Source organism: Anoplophora glabripennis, unplaced genomic scaffold, assembly GCF_000390285.2.
Source record: "Anoplophora glabripennis isolate ALB-LARVAE unplaced genomic scaffold, Agla_2.0 scaffold363, whole genome shotgun sequence".
In the NCBI taxonomy this organism is placed as follows: Eukaryota; Metazoa; Arthropoda; class Insecta; order Coleoptera; family Cerambycidae; genus Anoplophora; species Anoplophora glabripennis.
The window spans coordinates 404,517-422,606 of NW_019416470.1; the positions used below are offsets into that span (position 1 = coordinate 404,517).

Consider the following 18,090-nt stretch of genomic DNA (forward strand, 5'->3'; position numbering starts at 1 on the left):
ATGTAAACGTCGCTGCCTAGGAGACGGTTCAGATCTTGCCTGTTGGAGCTCGCCACTTTCTCAATTCTGGTTTCTCGGCCTTTTGAAAACAGTTGTTTGTTATTTGGGACCTGTGCGGGCGTCTGTTTTCCTGTTTCTGCCGGCGAGAGCATCGAAAAAGTATAACTGCATCGCTTTTTGTCCATCGGAATTAAAAAACAGTAAGTCCCTTTAAAATTGTCCATCTTAAATGCGAATTTTTATTACACCGGGTTTAATTAATGTAACAAGTATTGTGTGCGTGATAATAATAGCTTAGCGCCTCCAGTCCAAACGGTGGTTGTAAGTTTATTTGCAGCAGATTGTGAGACAGAAATGCATAAATAAATCCTCAACTATTTAGGTCGGCCAATTTTTTCAGATTTCAGTTGTATGTAAAACTAGTTGCGGTACATTCAGTAATTTAAAAACGCCAAAGGCGGATTTGCATAGGTATCCACCTTTTTAATTAAAAACAAGTTGTAGTACATATTACTTTATAATATGGTTATATTAAAAAAAAATCTGTGACTAGATTTCCAAAAGTATCACGTTAGGAAAAAAAAGGTCGTCCAATAGAGAAGAGGTCTTTTCTGTAATTACCTATATATTCCAAAAACTACACAAGATAGATATGTACATATATCTATATAATATAACAGTATAAAGTAAACGTGTTTATAATGATAAACCCTTTTGTATATGTTCTGTTGGGGAGGAATATACATATTTATATTGAACTTTAGAAGTATATTGCTTTGGTCTCCAAAAGGGATGAGATATGTACACTGTCACGCTTTTATGGTGCTATACTATAAGTAACTTGTATTCTAAAATTTGAATGCACTAAAGGAACATAATCTGTTCATTCACATATTTTTTTATCTACTGTATGTATATATTTCATACCTATAATTATTTTGACCACTTTGTATGTCCATACACTTGTGAATGTGATCAAACCACGTATTAATAATAAGGTGACCGCACACGTTTCGTTATCCAGAAATTGAAACACGGGATAATTGAAATATTTTATAAGTGGGTATATTTGTTTATGTTCGGAAATAACTATCTATTTTTGTTAGAAGAAAAAAATGCAGATTGGATTACGTATAGGTCGAGTTATTTGATTATATATTTTCCCCAATTTAATTCATCTATTAGAATTTGTTTCACAAGTTTCTAAACACCTTTTAAACAGCCAGATGTTTCACTAAGTGAATATGTAAAAACATAAAGAATAATTTTAGTCAAAGTCGAAATAATCATTTTATTACTTCTCGTATTGTAGAACACGAGTCATTTTTAATATTTCCGTGTGACCTACATATTACAATTTTATCTTACAACTTTTTTCAATTTTTGATTGATGATTAAATAAAAAGATAAGATTACTTATACATGACAGTATTATATCAGGTATATTTAGATTTTTAAATTTAAAGGACAAATAATACATAGGTAATTTATATTTTTTAGAAGTCTTAAAGATTAAAGACGATGTTACTACTTTAAATCAGTTTGATCTTTATGTTCATAATACCAAGTTAAATACCATACCATGTAAATAAATTAGGAGATATTAGTGTATAAAATAAACATTTAAATTTCTAGTTATTAGTTTCAACTGGTTTTGTTATTTAACTATGTTCTATACTCGCAAAGTTGTTTAAATGTAGTAATTATTGTTTATCAATTATCTACCAAAGTCCTAGTCATTAGGAGGCACTAGTTCCATATTAAGTGAAACAAGCCCAGATTACTTTAAAATCAAAATAATTTGGAAAAAAAATTGGAGGGTCCAATATTTTTAGAACAAAAAACATAGGTACTTTCCTAAATTTATTTTTCGATACGATACTGTGGGATTACATAATCATACACTGCAGTAGAAGTATGTATACATTATATATTTCATTAAATTCTCAAAATATTATTCATTCATTAATCAATTAAAAAATAGACAAAAATTTAGTAATTTATTTAATTACTTCTCGGTACTGTATGTTCTCAAGTGCATTTATCAATATATTTAAAGTATATAATATGTACCTTTGAATTATGTAATGTAAAATGTAAATCACATGCCTTATCAAATAACAAATATTTAAAAAGTCATAATTAGGTACGATATATTTTTTATTATACGGTAAGTATTAAATCGTAATATATTTTTATTTTTGTGTTATAATAATGATAAGAAAAGAATTTAGTTTTATTTTTCTTTGATCAAAAGTCATTATTTATTATTATTGAAGAATTCTCAACACTTTTAATCTCTCTGTGCAGCGCATTTGATATGTACATGTATGAAATAAATATAAAAGTAACCTTTGACATTTTTTATCTCCCGGCACAGTCCACGGTCCATATTACTGACCGTGGGCACAGTCAGTTTTTGAAAGGTTTCTAGTTCTGCTGGTCTATCATATTGGTTCAACTTTGTTCTATTGAACTCAAATGCAGTAAGTGAGAATAGTCGATTGTGACTTGATTGTGAAAATCAATATACTTCATATACGGAGTGTTCTGATTCTAGATATACAGATCATTAACAAAAGTAAAAAACAAAGTTCTATTACTTCCTAAAAATCACGATTCGAAGAGTTTATCACAATAAAGTTAGTTTTTTAATAATTTAACCTAACATGGTGATTAATAAAATGTTCAAAATTACTATTTTCTTGCTGTAAGTAAACGTATTGAACGTTATAGTTTAGTTATTAACCTTATTTCACTGCAATACAATATATTTCACAGACAAATGAAGCTAATCTCATATATTTCTACAAATGATTATTACTTTTTAGTTCTTTATATTATCTGTATTTTATTTATATGTACATATAAATAATAATTGTGTGTTGCTGAATTTAAAAAGTTTTGTTCTATATGAATCTGACCAAAAATTATAGTTTTATTTAAAAAAATCTGAAGTCATCACGCGCAAAACAATTTAACTTGCATAATTGACATGTCCGAAATGTCATGAAACTTCATCGTTTCTTTTCTTCCACAGAGTAGTATATTCGTCGAAGAAGGGTGATTTTGCACAAATAAAAACACAGTAGGCCAAAGGGGTGTTAAGTATTGGTTTGTATAAAAAATGGTAGAATATTTCCAGATCAATAACTCCAGACAAAGGAAAACTCGGAAAATTCCAGTCGTTTTTATCCAAGGCAAATAAGTTCAGTTTGCATAAGGAAACTCGTGTTTCCTGTTTGATATCGATTTATCTCTAGTTGATACTCTCCACTGTCTATGTTCATCTTTCCCACATTCCATTCAGAATTCGGTTTGAACTTTTGTTACAGTTTTAGAAGAGGCACCTTAATCTTTAACTTATTTAGGTGCATTATTTATTTATTTATCAAAAAATGAAAATGATTCTAAAATTGTACTTAATTAAAATACTGGCAATATACAGGGTGATTTATTAACAATGGGAATGTCGAAAGCTGAAGATACTACACGTGAAATGGTGACCATTGGCGCAAACATGCCTTCTCCGAAAGTTGATAGTTTCGGAAATACAGGGTGTTGAAAGTTAAAATTTTAAATCTTTTTTTTGCTACTATTCTGAAAATATGTAGGTTAGGAACTTGAAAATTTGTGAAACTATATTTTTTTAGGATGCGTGTTAAAATTTCAGCATTGCTCATAGAGGACGCCACTTACGACCAATTTTACCGAAAATTTAGTTAATAACATTTTACCCTGTACATTTTACATGAAACTTGATTCAAAACCTGAAAGAGCTATCATTTTTCCATTAATTATGTACTCTTGTTTCATTTCGGTATCTCGATCCGTTTTCGAGAAAAATCGATTTAACGAACACTATGTTTTGATAATATGAGAAATTAAAAGCTAAACAAACCAAGTGTTTCTTCGTGTTATTACAACAATTAACAATAAAACAAATAAAATACGTAATTATGATTTAAAGTAATTGTTCGAAGAATCCACCGTTGACACTGGTACACTTTATAAGTTTTCTGAGAGATCTTCGAGTTTGAAACAACATATTGGGATTGCGTCTGACTTCGTTGGCACCGATTTGTATTCTTTGCCACAACTCTTCACACGAACTAATAGATTCTTCCAAACAGAAAAATGAAGAGGATTGAAGTCCAGACTTCTGGGTGGCCAAGTAAAAATGCTTCCACGGCTTGAAGAAGTTCCACTTTATTTAAGAAGAGACATGTGATTCATGCACGACGGAGCTTCACCGCATTTTTCTTGACCAGTGCGTGCATATTTAGATGCAGTTTTTCCAAATCGCTGGATTGGCCATGTAAGCATTTTTGCTTGGCCATCCAGAAGTCCGGACTGCAATCTTGATTTTTCTATTTGGTCTCGAATGAAAGATATAGTTTACAAAGAATCTACATATTTTCAGAATAATCGCAAAAAAACGATTTAAAATTTTAACTTTCAACACCCTGTATTTCCGAAACTATCAACTTTCGGATAAGGCATGTTTGCGCCAATGGTCACCATTTCACGTGTAGTATCTTCAGCTTTCGATTTTCCCATTGTTAATGAATCACCCTGTGTATACTAGGATGTAGGATGAACCTTCGTTTGAAAATATTTTGCCAATGTATATTATTAGATACTTTTTTTGTGTATTTTTATAATATTATAGTAGACTGTTTATTTTCCCAATAATATCCCGAACATATATTTTTAAATTCGATCTAATAAAAATAAAACAGAAAATACATATATCATAATATATTTTGGTCCTCCAGTGACGTAGTTATGTAACACTGTTTTTAGAAAATCAAAAACAAAGTAAAAAAAGATTAAGGTATTTATTCTGCCTTCAACGGCCAGTAGAAATTGTTATTTTTTTCTTTCAATACAGTGCCATAGTGATTAGATATCCAATGTAATTTAATACTTGGTAATATTTAATGAAACAGAAAATACTGTGAAACCTACTTGTTTTTTACGTTTTATCTAGTCTAGGCGAATATTTATACAGTTTGTTTGACAATTTAGACGGTAGGTAGGTACTATTATTATTACATTTCAAACAATAGAAACCAAATCCCAGTATTTGACTTTACTACCATGTCTTCATAATTAAAGAGACCTTCTACACAGTGGCGTAGGAGACGGCCCAAGCCATCGTTATCTAACAAAAAATATCATCAACTTTTTCAGAGCTGGGCGACCGATAATTTAAAAAATATATTTTTGAAATAAATATAAAAAATAAGTAGATATTATGTGTAATTATTGTGAAAAAATTATGATTTTGAATACGCCTATGAATTCGATGTAAAATTTATTTCGCATTATGTTATATTGTTTTAATTTTATCAATGTTTTTATGATTAATAAAATGTATAATGTTAATATGTACATATATTATAGTTATACAAAATTTTATGTATTATGTAAAAATATGGTATTTTGTTAAAACTGGTATGCCATTATCGCTAATTCCCAAGAAGCATTTTACATACCAAAGATATATTACTAGAAGTGCATAAATATGTTTATAATCGTACTAATAATAATTCGAGGGTCGAAAGATTTGATTTAATCTTTCATTATTTTAGTTAAGGTTAGTTAACAAACTTTTGACATATTTCACAAGAATGCCATAAGTCTTTAACTACAATTTTATGTTTTCAAATTGTTTAAATTTTTGAAATACGTATCAATAACAAATAGATTATAAAAATATAACCCTTCACTTGGTTGTATTTTGTATCAGATAAAAGTTGACAGCACGAATTTTACGTTTATTGGTTGTTTATCCATTTTTTTGTTTTTTCCAAATTGTTTTGGATTATTCGAGATTAAAAATAGATTCACGTGAAACTGGATTTTTTCTTGTTTATATATGAATGGCGGTAACATAACTAAAAACTGGAGCAACGAGATTGCCAAAAAATAACTTTGCATTATTTAACGATGAACCAAATCCATGTCACTAGATTAGATTAGATAATTTTAGTATCTGCATTTTGTACTTTTATTTATTTATCATTATACATGCTAATATAAACCTATTCACTAAGTCTGGTTAATCGTTCTGCGTACAGCGGAATTAAATATTATGTCGAAACACGTATAGGTATTATAAATTCTGGAGATTATAGGTAGTATATTGATGGCACACTTTTGATGTCAATTTACGATGATATTATCCTGCTGATATCTATGATATATTATATTTTTGTTTAAACCAGATTATGATTAGAAAATTTTAAATTCGTGCAGGAATGCATGTTTTTCAATACACTTTATTTTTCCAAAGCTGAACGAAATTAATAATTAAAATAGAAATCATAATCATAACTACATACTTTACAATAAATATGGAGGCTGTTCTTGTTTATAGAATATTTAAAGCAATTAAGGGTACAAAAATATAATTATTCGGCGGTATAGTATCATGTAATATCAATAACAAAAATTGTTTCAAAATTTCACCAAATGTCTCTCATTTTAAAATTATTTTCGATTATACAAGATGCCCCATTTCTCCTGAGCATTACCTAACTTCAAATGAAACACTCTACATACACAGGGTGGAAATTTGAATGGGGGCCATATTTATACAGAGCATACTTTTTGAGTTTTAGAAACACGCAAAATCGTGAAAAATTAATTATTTAAAAATTTTTGTTACGTAATTTTTCATACACCACCGCTGGACAAGTTAGTGTGACCTCAAACAAGGGCGTGATTTAGTCGCAGCGTACGCACAATCGGAAACTGGGCTATGCATTGTTGTCCAATCATAATTTAAAGGAAAGATTATTAAAAAGCAAATTTCTTAACAAAAATAATAATCTAAAATTCAAGCAGTAATCAATAAATGAAATCAACAAAAATAAGTAAATCCTCACCTGATTTTGACGGCATATGACATACTTGAAATTTTGTGGTTAATGTTCGAGTAATGGTACCAGAATCCTCTTGTACGGTGTTGAAAATTTTTGATTCTCTGAGTTTGTTTCTGTCCAACACTAAGCTCCCATAATCTCTAAAATGTTGAACCAAGCTTACAAACATTGTCTTGTCTTGTCTGTAAGTCGGAGGGTGGCGGGATTGCTCTCCACCATGGCACTTAGGCCTCATTAGGCCCCATGTACAACCTCCTTCCGTACTCGAGTACTTTCTTCAAACCATCCTATTACTACACGGGTGGCTTGGTGGCAAAGCTCTATTCTCATTACCATTTTTATCGGGGAGCACACGCAGGCGGAAGGTGTTGAACGACCCAGGCCTCTGGTAGGCTGCCACAGCCACGACCCCGAGCCTGCTTTAGGTCACCCATCCAAGTTCCAGCCTGCGTCCGTGATGCTTAACTCGGCAGATCGAAATACACCGGCCAAGACACCCGGCTTGGGGGTCCGATCTTACAAACATTATCTTAATACTTGAGGGGGGATACAATATCATCTTGCAGCAGCATCGTTTTCAACCTGTTTGCCATAGCGTCGGTATACCAGGTGTGAAATCAGTAGCAGTAGCCCTTTTGCAAAGGCAACTTTATCTCAGCTGGAAAAAGTACAACAGCACTCTGAGTCGTCATATCCAAGTCAAGAATACATATACAATACTTATGCCAGCTATTAGAGACTGCACTGATGATTCATGAAATATTCATCAATTACTTCTTCCCAGAGCAGATGAATATGAATTTTTTACAACAAATTTCTTTACTTGCTAATGAAACTCAGCAAATTAATATAAAGGCAATCAAAAAATCAAGGTACTTTTCAATGATGTTGGATGAAATGTCCTGACTACTAAAGAATGAGTAAGCATATGCTTCAGATTTATTGATATTTTATAATAATCTAGAACTCGAGAAATTGTTTATGAGTTTCTACGAAACAGCTACAACAGTTTCTCTTGTGCACTATTTGAAACTGTACAGGATATTCTAAGGTCGTGTTTTACAGTTGACATAAAGAACTGTCCTGGACATTGTTCGATGGAGGGACAGTGTTACAATAGAGCAGTGATTGTTAGTGCGTATCTAAGCGGCTTGCAAAAAATTTTAGAATTGGAGTCAAAAGCAGTTTTTGTTCATTGTTCAGCATGTAATTTAAATTTAGCTGTGCACGACGCTATGCAAAATATTAATGCTGGGCGCGACTTTTTAGTAATTCTACAGAAGCTCATTTTTTTCATCAGAAATTCTCCAAAAAGTTTGGAAATATTATTTTTTTTTAACATTAAACAATAATAATAGACGACTTTATGTCTACGCAAAATCAGATATATACAACGCAATTCAGATAATTTATCTCTATTCTTACACTTAACCCTAAGAAATAACGCCGAAGGAAGACTAGGATCCAATATTTGTGTGTTAAAATAGACATTAGATAGAAATATGAAGTTAGAAGGAATGAAGAAAACCCTGTATAATAAAAAATAATTTAAAATATGAATAATTTGGTTTGGCATGTCTTTTATTTGGATCATTTATTGTATCATTGATATTGTCAGACAAAAGAATGTATACTAGAAAAATTAAAATTGGTCCTTCATATTTAAAATAAATATTTTTTTTGTTTGCTCATAAGCAAAACTAATATAAGTATTTTTTTTATTAAAGAGTGGGCTAATGATCATACAAGAAAAATGGCAAGAGGAGTTTTGAGTCTACATTTAACAAGAAAGCAAATTTGTGATATAAAATACTCATTTACAACACGTCACTATTCAAGTACATCGAGACCTAGGAAATATACAGTATTAGAAAAAGTAGAAAGCAAGAATTTTTCCACATCTAATCATCTACGAAAAGATGCCAAGGCAACTAGTGAGGTGCAAGGAATCCCTTATAAAAATTTATCGATAGGTGTTCCTAAAGAAATTTGGAAAAATGAAAGGAGGTACATATACATATTTTAAAAGTTTAATACTGAATGTACAGATTTTATCAAATATATTTTTGTATTATATTATTTAATCAAGTTTTTATTATAGACCAATAGAAATTTTGTGGAATTTATTTGTAGAGTTGCCGTTACTCCCACTGTAACGGAAATATTGGTCAAAAAGGGATTCACTGTAAAGGTAGAAGAAAATGCTGGTAGGGAAGCGAAATTTAGAAACATCGATTACGAACAGGCCGGTGCAAAATTGGTTAATACCGAAAATGCATTTTCATCAGGTAAATTCACAATAGTGCAACGAGAACTTTTTAATATTTTTACATTATTATTGGACTACATATAATTCTTTACTTTCTCAAATTCAAAAATATAAACTTACAAGGCATAAAGAAGTAAGTTTAATTTCAAGATTTACATATGTCTGATTTTTTTGTAATTAACCTGTTGTTTTTTGTAGATATAATTTTAAAAGTAAGGCAACCTTTAGAGAATGAAGTAATTAATTTTAGGGAAAATTCTACACTTCTATCATTCCTGTATCCAGCACAAAACAAGCAGTTGGTGGACAAGCTAGCAGAAAGGAAAATAAACGCTTTTGGTAAGTAAAACTAAATTCAAAGTGTGTGACAATAGTAGTATTTATTTTCAGGTTAATTTAATATGTTTTTGAATCTCTGCACATTAACTTTGATGGTCGGTAACTTCACTTTCTAATGTAAAATAATTGCATTTTATTTTTTCATTGTACTCTTGCAGCTATGGATTGCATTCCACGCATAACTAGGGCTCAGGTTTTTGACGCTTTAAGTTCAATGGCAAACATAGCAGGTTACCGAGCAGTCGTGGAGGCAGCAAATCATTTTCCAAGATTCTTTTCAGGTATTAAGTCGTTTCTATTTTAATACACTACGATGCTGATCTTGCATATTGGCGTAAGAACAAAAGGAAACCACAAAATTCTTTTTTAGAATTGTGATGTTAAATACATATCACTCAAGTTGATACATAGTTAGCACCACAATATGCAACAGACATAGCACAAGGAAAATACTTGTAATTATTCTGAAAACCTTAGCGCCCATTGCAAGGTCATAATCCTTTGATGAAATTAAATTATTCATATAAATATGTAATTTTAGGCCAAATAACAGCAGCTGGGAAAGTTCCACCTGCCAAAATTTTAGTAATTGGTGGTGGAGTAGCAGGTTTGGCTGCTATAGCGCAGGCAAAATGCATGGGGGCAGTCGTCAGAGCCTTCGATACAAGATCTGCGGTCAAAGAACAAGTTGAATCATTAGGTGCTGAATTCTTAACCGTTACTATAGAGGTAGGCAGCAAATTAAAATATGAGTTGTTTTGATCGGAATGCTAAGCTCTTTTAATATCTAGGAAGAGGGTGGGACATCTGCAGGATACAGCAAGGAGATGTCCAAAGAATTCATTGATGCTGAACACGCTTTATTTGCCAAACAGTGCAAAGAAGTCGACGTCATCATTTCAACTGCACTTATCCCAGGAAAGACAGCACCAGTGCTCATCTTAAAAGTAAGTTATGAAAAAAATGTATTAACTTTATGTCTGTTGCTGGTTGCTGCATGGTTTACATTAGCAAAGGACTATTTTATTTGTATTTATTTAATTCATGATTAATATTTCCCTTTAGGAACACATTGAATCTATGAAACCTGGTAGTGTAGTTGTAGATTTGGCTGCCGAAGCTGGGGGAAACATAGAAACAACTAAACCAGGAAAAATATACTCTTATAATGATGTAACTCATGTTGGTTTAACAGATTTCCCGAGCATGCTTCCCACGCAAAGTTCCACGCTGTACGGTAATAACATATCAAAATTTCTTTTATCAATAGGTAAGTATTATTTATATTTTTTGTTTCAATCTTTACATAGAGGACTTTTTAAGGGGAAAAGGATCATTTTAACATAAATTTAGAAGACGAAGTTGTACGAGGAAGCATTATTTTACACAAAGGGCAACTAATGTGGCCTCCACCTCCACCAAAAGTGGTCCCTCCTCCTCTGCCATCTCAAAAAACCGAATTGGAAGCAGCCAAACCAGTGAAAAAGGAAGTTACTCCTTTTATGGCCAATCTAAATACGTCTTTAATGACTACTGCTGGTAAATTATATCATCTACGCCCTGGAAAAATGATATCATTGTGTTAACTTTTAGGTGTGGGAACCATCTTAGGTCTTGGAATGGTTTCTCCTAATCCACAGTTTACCTCCATGCTAACCGTTTTGGGATTATCAGGAATTGTAGGTTACCATACCGTTTGGGGTGTGACCCCTGCGTTGCATTCTCCACTCATGTCTGTAACTAATGCCATTTCAGGAATTACAGCCGTGGGTGGCTTATTACTAATGAATGGTGGATATTATCCAACAAATTCCATAGAGGTAAGTCGTAACTGTGCTTCCAAATCGGCATATACTTCAGAGAAAAAACTTATTCTTTCTTGAATATTATATTATTAAAAAGGAATTGTCTAAATCAGTTTAAAAAAAAAAAGAAAACAGTTTTGAAGTTAGTCATTTTTGTGAGACGATAATTTTGTCAAAGGGTTTATTTACTATAAATTTTAATGTTTGTACCAGACTTTGGCTGCAGCTGCTGCATTTGTCTCGTTTATCAACGTTTTCGGAGGATTTCTAGTCACAAAACGAATGTTGGATATGTTCAAAAGGTAACGATTATTAAATACGTGTAAATTAAAAATTTTAAAATTTTATTACTTTTACAATATTTATAGACCAGGAGACCCACCAGACTACAACTCTTTATATGCTATCCCAGCAGCTGCATTTATGGGAGCATATGGTTGGGCAACTATGAACGGTCTTGCTGAAATCCACCAGGCAGCTTATTTAGCAGCTTCTCTGTGTTGTGTCGGAGCTCTAGCTGGTTTAAGTTCCCAAACAACCTCAAGATTAGGAAATAATTTAGGAATGGTAATATATTTTAGTTTGTAGTGTAAGGCCTGTCAATATTAGAGCTGATTTTCTTTTTAGATTGGGGTTGCTGGAGGCATTGCAGCAACCTTAGGCCAAATAGCGCCATCTAACGAAGTACTAGCTCAAATGGCTGCTTGCCTTATAGCAGGTGGAGGTCTAGGCACAATTATAGCCAAGAAAATTGAAATTACCGACTTGCCACAACTTGTTGCTGGTTTTCACAGGTACTACATATATTTTTTTTAAATTTGAGACAACAGAATAAAATATCATTAATTTATTGTACTTCTTATTTTTCAGTCTGGTAGGATTAGCTGCAGTTTTGACATGCATATCGACATATATGCATGATTTCTCATCATTCGCAACAGATCCTGCAGCAAATGTTATTAAGACCGCTTTATTTTTAGGAACATACATTGGAGGTGTAACATTCAGGTAAGTGATGTATTTTTAAAAGATATGTTGACTAACATGGCACATATACAGGGTGTCCCACCACGAACTCCATCAATGGATATCTGGGAAACCGCTCGAAGGATTTTTTTGAAATTGTGATGGTGTGATACGGACCGTGGGGCCTACCGGTTATACAGGAGGTCGATACTAACTTTCTTATTTTAAATGGAACCCCCTGTATATTGTTGCATTTTTGGAAAGAGCATCCAATTTTAAGTTGAAAACATATAGCACACTCCATACTTATACTCGACGGCCAAAATTATAGATAGTGATTCATCGCTAGCTCTTGGACAAGTAAGGGGGATGAAGCGTGCCGGGAACGAAAATCCATTGGCGTGTCTGCGTAAAAGGCAACAAGATATAGAAAATATTGAAAAAACATAATAAAACATAACATCTAATATTTTTTACGGTTTGCTATAACCGGCACTTTGATCAATTTTAATTATTACAGCATTTTAAAACGTCCCAGTTGTGTTTTTTTAATTTATAAATTTATTATAGCCATGGAATTAGACCCCTCGTCTACGCTTATGCTGACGTTTCTCAGGTCGGGCAAATCAAGTCCTTTTACACCCACTAAAAAAGCATTTCTCTATTCCCTACCAAGTGCAAAAGACGGAGATAAAATATAGATCGACGTTCAGTGTAACTCAGTCTATACACGATTATAGATTCTACCGATGTGCATGGCGAGCGGCACAAAGATAAATAATATTGAACCGTATAGAAATCATTTTATATTTTATACGCATTATGGTAATAGTGTTTTTATATTATGTATTAGTCACTCTTTATAATTCGGCCGCCGAGTATAGGATTGACCGTTTCCGATATATTTTGATTTTTAAGCAAAAATTAACAGATGCACTGTCTGCAAAATTTAGTTTTCCCGGAAACATAGGTTTATTCTTTGGTGCAAATTGGACATTTTGTAGAAGACCTAATTTATCGAATTTGATATGAAAATGTTCCAGTTTTTATACAGGGTGGTCAAAAAAAAATTATCGAATATGAAGTTCAGAAAATGTGGAAAACTCGAAATTTTTAAATGGAAACCCCTAATTTTTTTAACGTATTCGCATTCTGCACTAAAATTAAGTGTAACTTTAACAAAGTAACACTTAATTTCCCTATACCTAAGCCTAGTGGTTTTCATTTTATTTACAAATAAACGTTTTCCTTTTCCTAAAATGATGTTTCCATTTGTTTCGCACATTTTAGGTTGGCCGTGATAGGTAAGTAACATGACAACTGTCACAGGTTTTTAATTGTCAAATTTATTTAGTTCCTTGTGGGTCGATGCTCTAATAGAATCCGGTGATATATGCTATTTTATTTGGAACACTAAAAAATAGTGTGTGTAATACTCCAGTAACAACAAAGGAAAAATGTATGCATAAAGTAAGGCAAGCGTTTGAGCATCTACCATCGAATTCTATTAGAGCAGGGACCCACAAGGAACTAATCCGAAGATGTGAAAAATGTTTAGAAGTTGAGAAGTTGAAGGAAGACACTTTGAACATTTATTAAAATAAATTTGACAATTAAAAACCTATGACAGTTGTCATGTTGATTGTTACTTACCTGCCAGGGCCAACCTAAAATGTGCGAAACAAATGGAAACATTTAAAAAAAAGGAAAATGTTTATTCGTAAATAAAATGAAAACCACTGGGTTTAGGTATAGGGAAACTTTAACAAAATTACACTTAATTTTATTACAGAATGCGAATACATTAAAGAAATTAGGGGTTTCCATTTTAAAATTTTGAGTTTTCCACATTTTCTGAACGTCATATACGATAATTTTTTTTGGCCACCCTGTATAAAAACTGGAAAATTTTCATGTCAAATTCGATAAATCAGGTCTTCCTCTGCAAAATGTCCAATTTGCACAAAAGAATAAACCTATGTTTCCGGGAAAACTAAATTTTGCAGTCTGTCAATTTTTGCTTAAAAATCAAAATATCTCGGAAATGGTTAATCCTAAGTATGGAGTGTGCTATATGTTTTCAACTTAAAAATGGATGCTCTTTCCAAAAATGCAATAATATACAGGGGGTTCCATTTAAAATAAGAAAGTTAGTATCGACTTTCGGTATAACTGGAAGTACGATGACCTTGAAAATATTTTAGCTTGATAGGCCCCACAGTCCGTATCACACCATAATAATTTCAAAAAAATCCTTCGAGCGGTTTCCCAGATATCCATCAATGATGTTCGTAGTGGGACACCCTGTATATTTCTAAATAATGGCTAATAGTTGTATTAAATATTTACTTCCCCAGTGGATCTCTCGTTGCCTATGGCAAACTACAAGGAATCTTAAAATCCAACCCCTTACTTCTACCAGGACGTCATGCAATTAACACAGGACTATTCTTGTCAAATATAGCTGCTGGCGGATATCTGTTTTATGAGCCTACACTCGTCGGTGGTCTTGGAGCACTGGGAGCTACAGCCGCGCTATCTGCTACAATGGGTGTCACTTTAACAGCTGCAATCGGAGGTAAGTTCCAAAATTGTAGACAGACTTATTCTCGACGTGTAAATCTATGCAATCTCATAAGAGTTGGGTAGCAGTAGTGGGGGAAGCAGCGAGCGGAGGACTCTGGCTGGAGCGTACTTTAGATCGTTTCGGGCGACTTTCACGGGCATTTTTAACATATTTCCCATCACCCGGGCAAAAATCCGAGATATACAAATTGAAGATTTTGTTGTCTACTTTCAGATGCCTTTTCAGAAATTAAATCGAACCATTTTTGATAAATCATCATGCTGTTCAAAAAAAGACCCTAATTTGTTTATAATGCAATTGTGCAAAAACTGTGCATCGGACAGAAACCATCTTGCGCATGATTAAACTACATATTATTATGTGTCATTTTCCGCAAGATTGTTTTTCCAGCTTCAAATTTGACGGAGTTATGAATTTTTGAAAAAAGGTCTATTTTAGAGGTTTTTCCGGATTTTCTCTGTAAAAAATGAACGGATCGGGTCACATAAAAAACCATTTTACAGGTTTTTTTATTCTCTACAAAAGTCCCATTGAGAGTAAGACGATTCCATCATTATTTTTCGAGATATTATAAAAAGACCACAAAAATCATATTTTTTGCAGTTTTTATTGTTTAAAAAAAAATTGTTCACGACTGCTGGGGAAATCACTTGGATTTTCATTTACTAAGTATTTTTCAAAAGGAGATACATGAAATTTGCTGCAATATTTAAGTAAAAAAGCCTCTCTTTTCACTCTTTTGATTCGCAAATTAGTCCATTTTTAAAGTCAAATTCATGAATCTTTCTACGGATCGTATATTTAACGTGATTGTTAATTTCAATATTTTCCTGCCACGTGTTGGCTTTTTTATACTTTCTTATACTATAAGTTCTCCCTGTTTTCCAACAGATGGCATTACAAGAACTGCAAACGTGTGGCACACCTTTTTTTTCATAGTGATATGTCGAATTTAGTGGCGAAAAAACACCTTTTCCGGGGATGTTTACTGCACTAAAAGTAGTGTTATGTGTGCTTCAACTGTAGACGGAAGTCTTATTCAGACTTACGGCGACCATGCTTTGTCGCAAACAGCATGGTTTAGATTCTTAAAAAATAATGATTTTGACGTAGAAGATGAAGCACACCAAAATAGTTTGATGATGAAGAATTTAAGGCATTACTTCTGAAGATTCATGTCAGACCCTATCTGAACTTGCAGAATCATTAAAAGTCGGTCACGGCAGTTTTGGAACGTTTGAAAGCATTAAGAATGATTCAAAAGCAAGGACATTAGGTGCTTGAAGCTGAGAAACATCAAACGGCATCTCTGCACATGTGAACAGCTGCTTCAACAGCAGAAAAGGAAAGGTTTTTTGAATCGTAACGTAACTGGCAATGAAAAATGGATACACTACCAACACTTGGCCACATGTTGCAATACCGGTGAAAACCTACTTGGAAACGCTTAAATGCAAAGTCCTTTCCGATTATCACTTGTTTCGATCGATGGCGCATAGCCTGGCTGAGTAGCACTTCCATTCTTAGGAAGACACCAAAAAATAGGGCGACTCTTAAATAGCTTCAGAAGACGTATCGTTTTTCCAACGTGCAATTAAAATGCTGCCAAAAAGATGGGAAAAAGTTGACATATTTTTTACTTACAAATTTTCTTAAATAAAGCATTAATTTTTACAAAAAAAACAGCAAGAACTTATTCAACATCCCATTATTTTATCAGATTAGGAACCTTTAAAAGTCGTAGTTTGATTTATTTATAACTTGCTGCCAACTATTTTGGAACTCTTGTATAATATCTCAATCTTTATGGGACTAAATTAACGAATTTTTAGGTGCTGACATGCCGGTAGTCATCACGGTGCTCAACAGTTACTCAGGCTGGGCTTTATGTGCGGAAGGATTCATGCTAAATAATAATTTGATGACTATAGTAGGTGCACTTATAGGATCTTCGGGAGCTATTCTCTCGTACATTATGTGCAAGGTATGTTGCTCAAATACTAAATGTTTTTATTTTTTCCTTATAAAAATTTCTAGGCTATGAATAGATCGCTCCCTAATGTAATATTGGGCGGTTATGGCACTTCTAGTACAGGTACCGGCAAGCCTATGGAAATCACAGGAACGCATACTGAAATCAATATAGACGGTGCTGTAGAAGCCATAAAGAATGCAAACGATATCATTATAGTGCCTGGATATGGATTATGTGTAGCTAAAGCGCAATATCCTATCGCTGAGATGGTCGAAGCATTAAAGAGCAGAGGGAAGAAAGTTCGATTCGCTATTCATCCAGTTGCAGGTAAAGCAACAATTAAAATTCTTTTTATATAGCTTTGGTATAAATATAATTTCCATCGTTTGTTATATCGCCACGTAATTTTAGGGAGAATGCCTGGTCAATTGAATGTTTTACTAGCTGAAGCAGGTGTGCCTTATGATGATGTGTTGGAAATGGACGAGATCAACGAAGATTTCCCTGAAACGGATCTAGTTTTGGTGATAGGTGCCAATGACACTGTAAACAGTGCCGCACTGGAAGATCCCAATTCGCCGATTGCCGGCATGCCTGTGTTAAACGTTTGGAAATCAGAGCAAGTGATCGTGATGAAACGATCGCTTGGCGTTGGCTATGCAGCAGTCGATAATCCCATATTTTATAAATCCAACACATCGATGTTGTTAGGTGACGCAAAGAAGACTTGCGATCAGTTGCTAGCGAAGATTAAACAGGATTAATGTAATATGGTTTTAAAGCAGGCACAATCTTTTATTCTTTTTTTTTTTACTGCAGATACATTTTTTAGTACAATCCAAAGCAATATCTTTCGAGGCTTATTTTCGGCAGTAATTGTAAATATTTTTAATATAGTCTATCTTATGTATGTTTACATTATGATGGAGAAAAACAGTCTGAGAATTCCTTATTAAATGCTTAATTTTGTATTAATTTCTTTCTCAGGAAAAATGTGTTACTCTATCCACTGTACTTTGGTATTTTCTTCTTGTTTTTAACCTTATGCGTCTTGTAATATTTAATTATTGATTTATGTGTTTAATTACTTAATTTAATTGGGCAGTGGCAAATATTACTGCTGGTCACGTTAAAAAATTCGTGTACAAACAAGTTTGTCAACCCGTTCATATTTATAAGTACATTGCTGTTAATTTAAATGTCATGTATTTTTTGTGTAATTGTTAAATAATTTTTTTTAAGACTATTTTATATTA

General features: G+C 32.8%; 1 protein-coding gene across 2 annotated transcripts; it reads left to right on the forward strand.

Annotated features, from left to right (window-relative positions):
• The first annotated feature begins 56 nt into the window (after positions 1-56).
• On the forward strand, positions 57-18,067 carry LOC108912045 (NAD(P) transhydrogenase, mitochondrial). Of its 2 annotated transcripts, none has more exons than XM_018717199.1 (18): positions 57-200; positions 8,621-8,900; positions 9,027-9,181; positions 9,361-9,501; positions 9,660-9,782; positions 10,043-10,230; positions 10,293-10,448; positions 10,567-10,771; positions 10,825-11,040; positions 11,095-11,321; positions 11,520-11,608; positions 11,675-11,873; positions 11,934-12,100; positions 12,177-12,314; positions 14,630-14,850; positions 16,692-16,843; positions 16,897-17,161; positions 17,246-18,067. In XM_018717199.1, the coding sequence occupies exons 2-18, from the start codon at positions 8,647-8,649 to the stop codon at positions 17,596-17,598; spliced, it is 3,249 nt and encodes a 1,082-aa protein (XP_018572715.1). In that variant the 5' UTR covers positions 57-200; positions 8,621-8,646; the 3' UTR covers positions 17,599-18,067. The 2 variants fall into 2 exon arrangements, with proteins under 2 accessions (XP_018572715.1, XP_018572716.1); XM_018717200.2 differs by lacking the exon at positions 57-200 and adding an exon at positions 2,420-2,486 and having other exon boundaries at positions 17,246-17,598.
• Positions 18,068-18,090: the final 23 nt, after the last annotated feature.

What these genes read in the sequence shown, in the direction of transcription:
- LOC108912045 (XM_018717199.1), top strand. Translation starts at nt 8,647, where the DNA reads ATGGCAAGAGGAGTTTTGAGTCTACATTTAACAAGAAAGCAAATTTGT. An exon ending in CACCAGTGCTCATCTTAAAA is followed by an intron (nt 10,449 to 10,566) that starts GTAAGTTATGAA and finishes ATTTCCCTTTAG; the next exon opens with GAACACATTGAATCTATGAA. An exon ending in ATCCAACAAATTCCATAGAG is followed by an intron (nt 11,322 to 11,519) that starts GTAAGTCGTAAC and finishes TGTTTGTACCAG; the next exon opens with ACTTTGGCTGCAGCTGCTGC.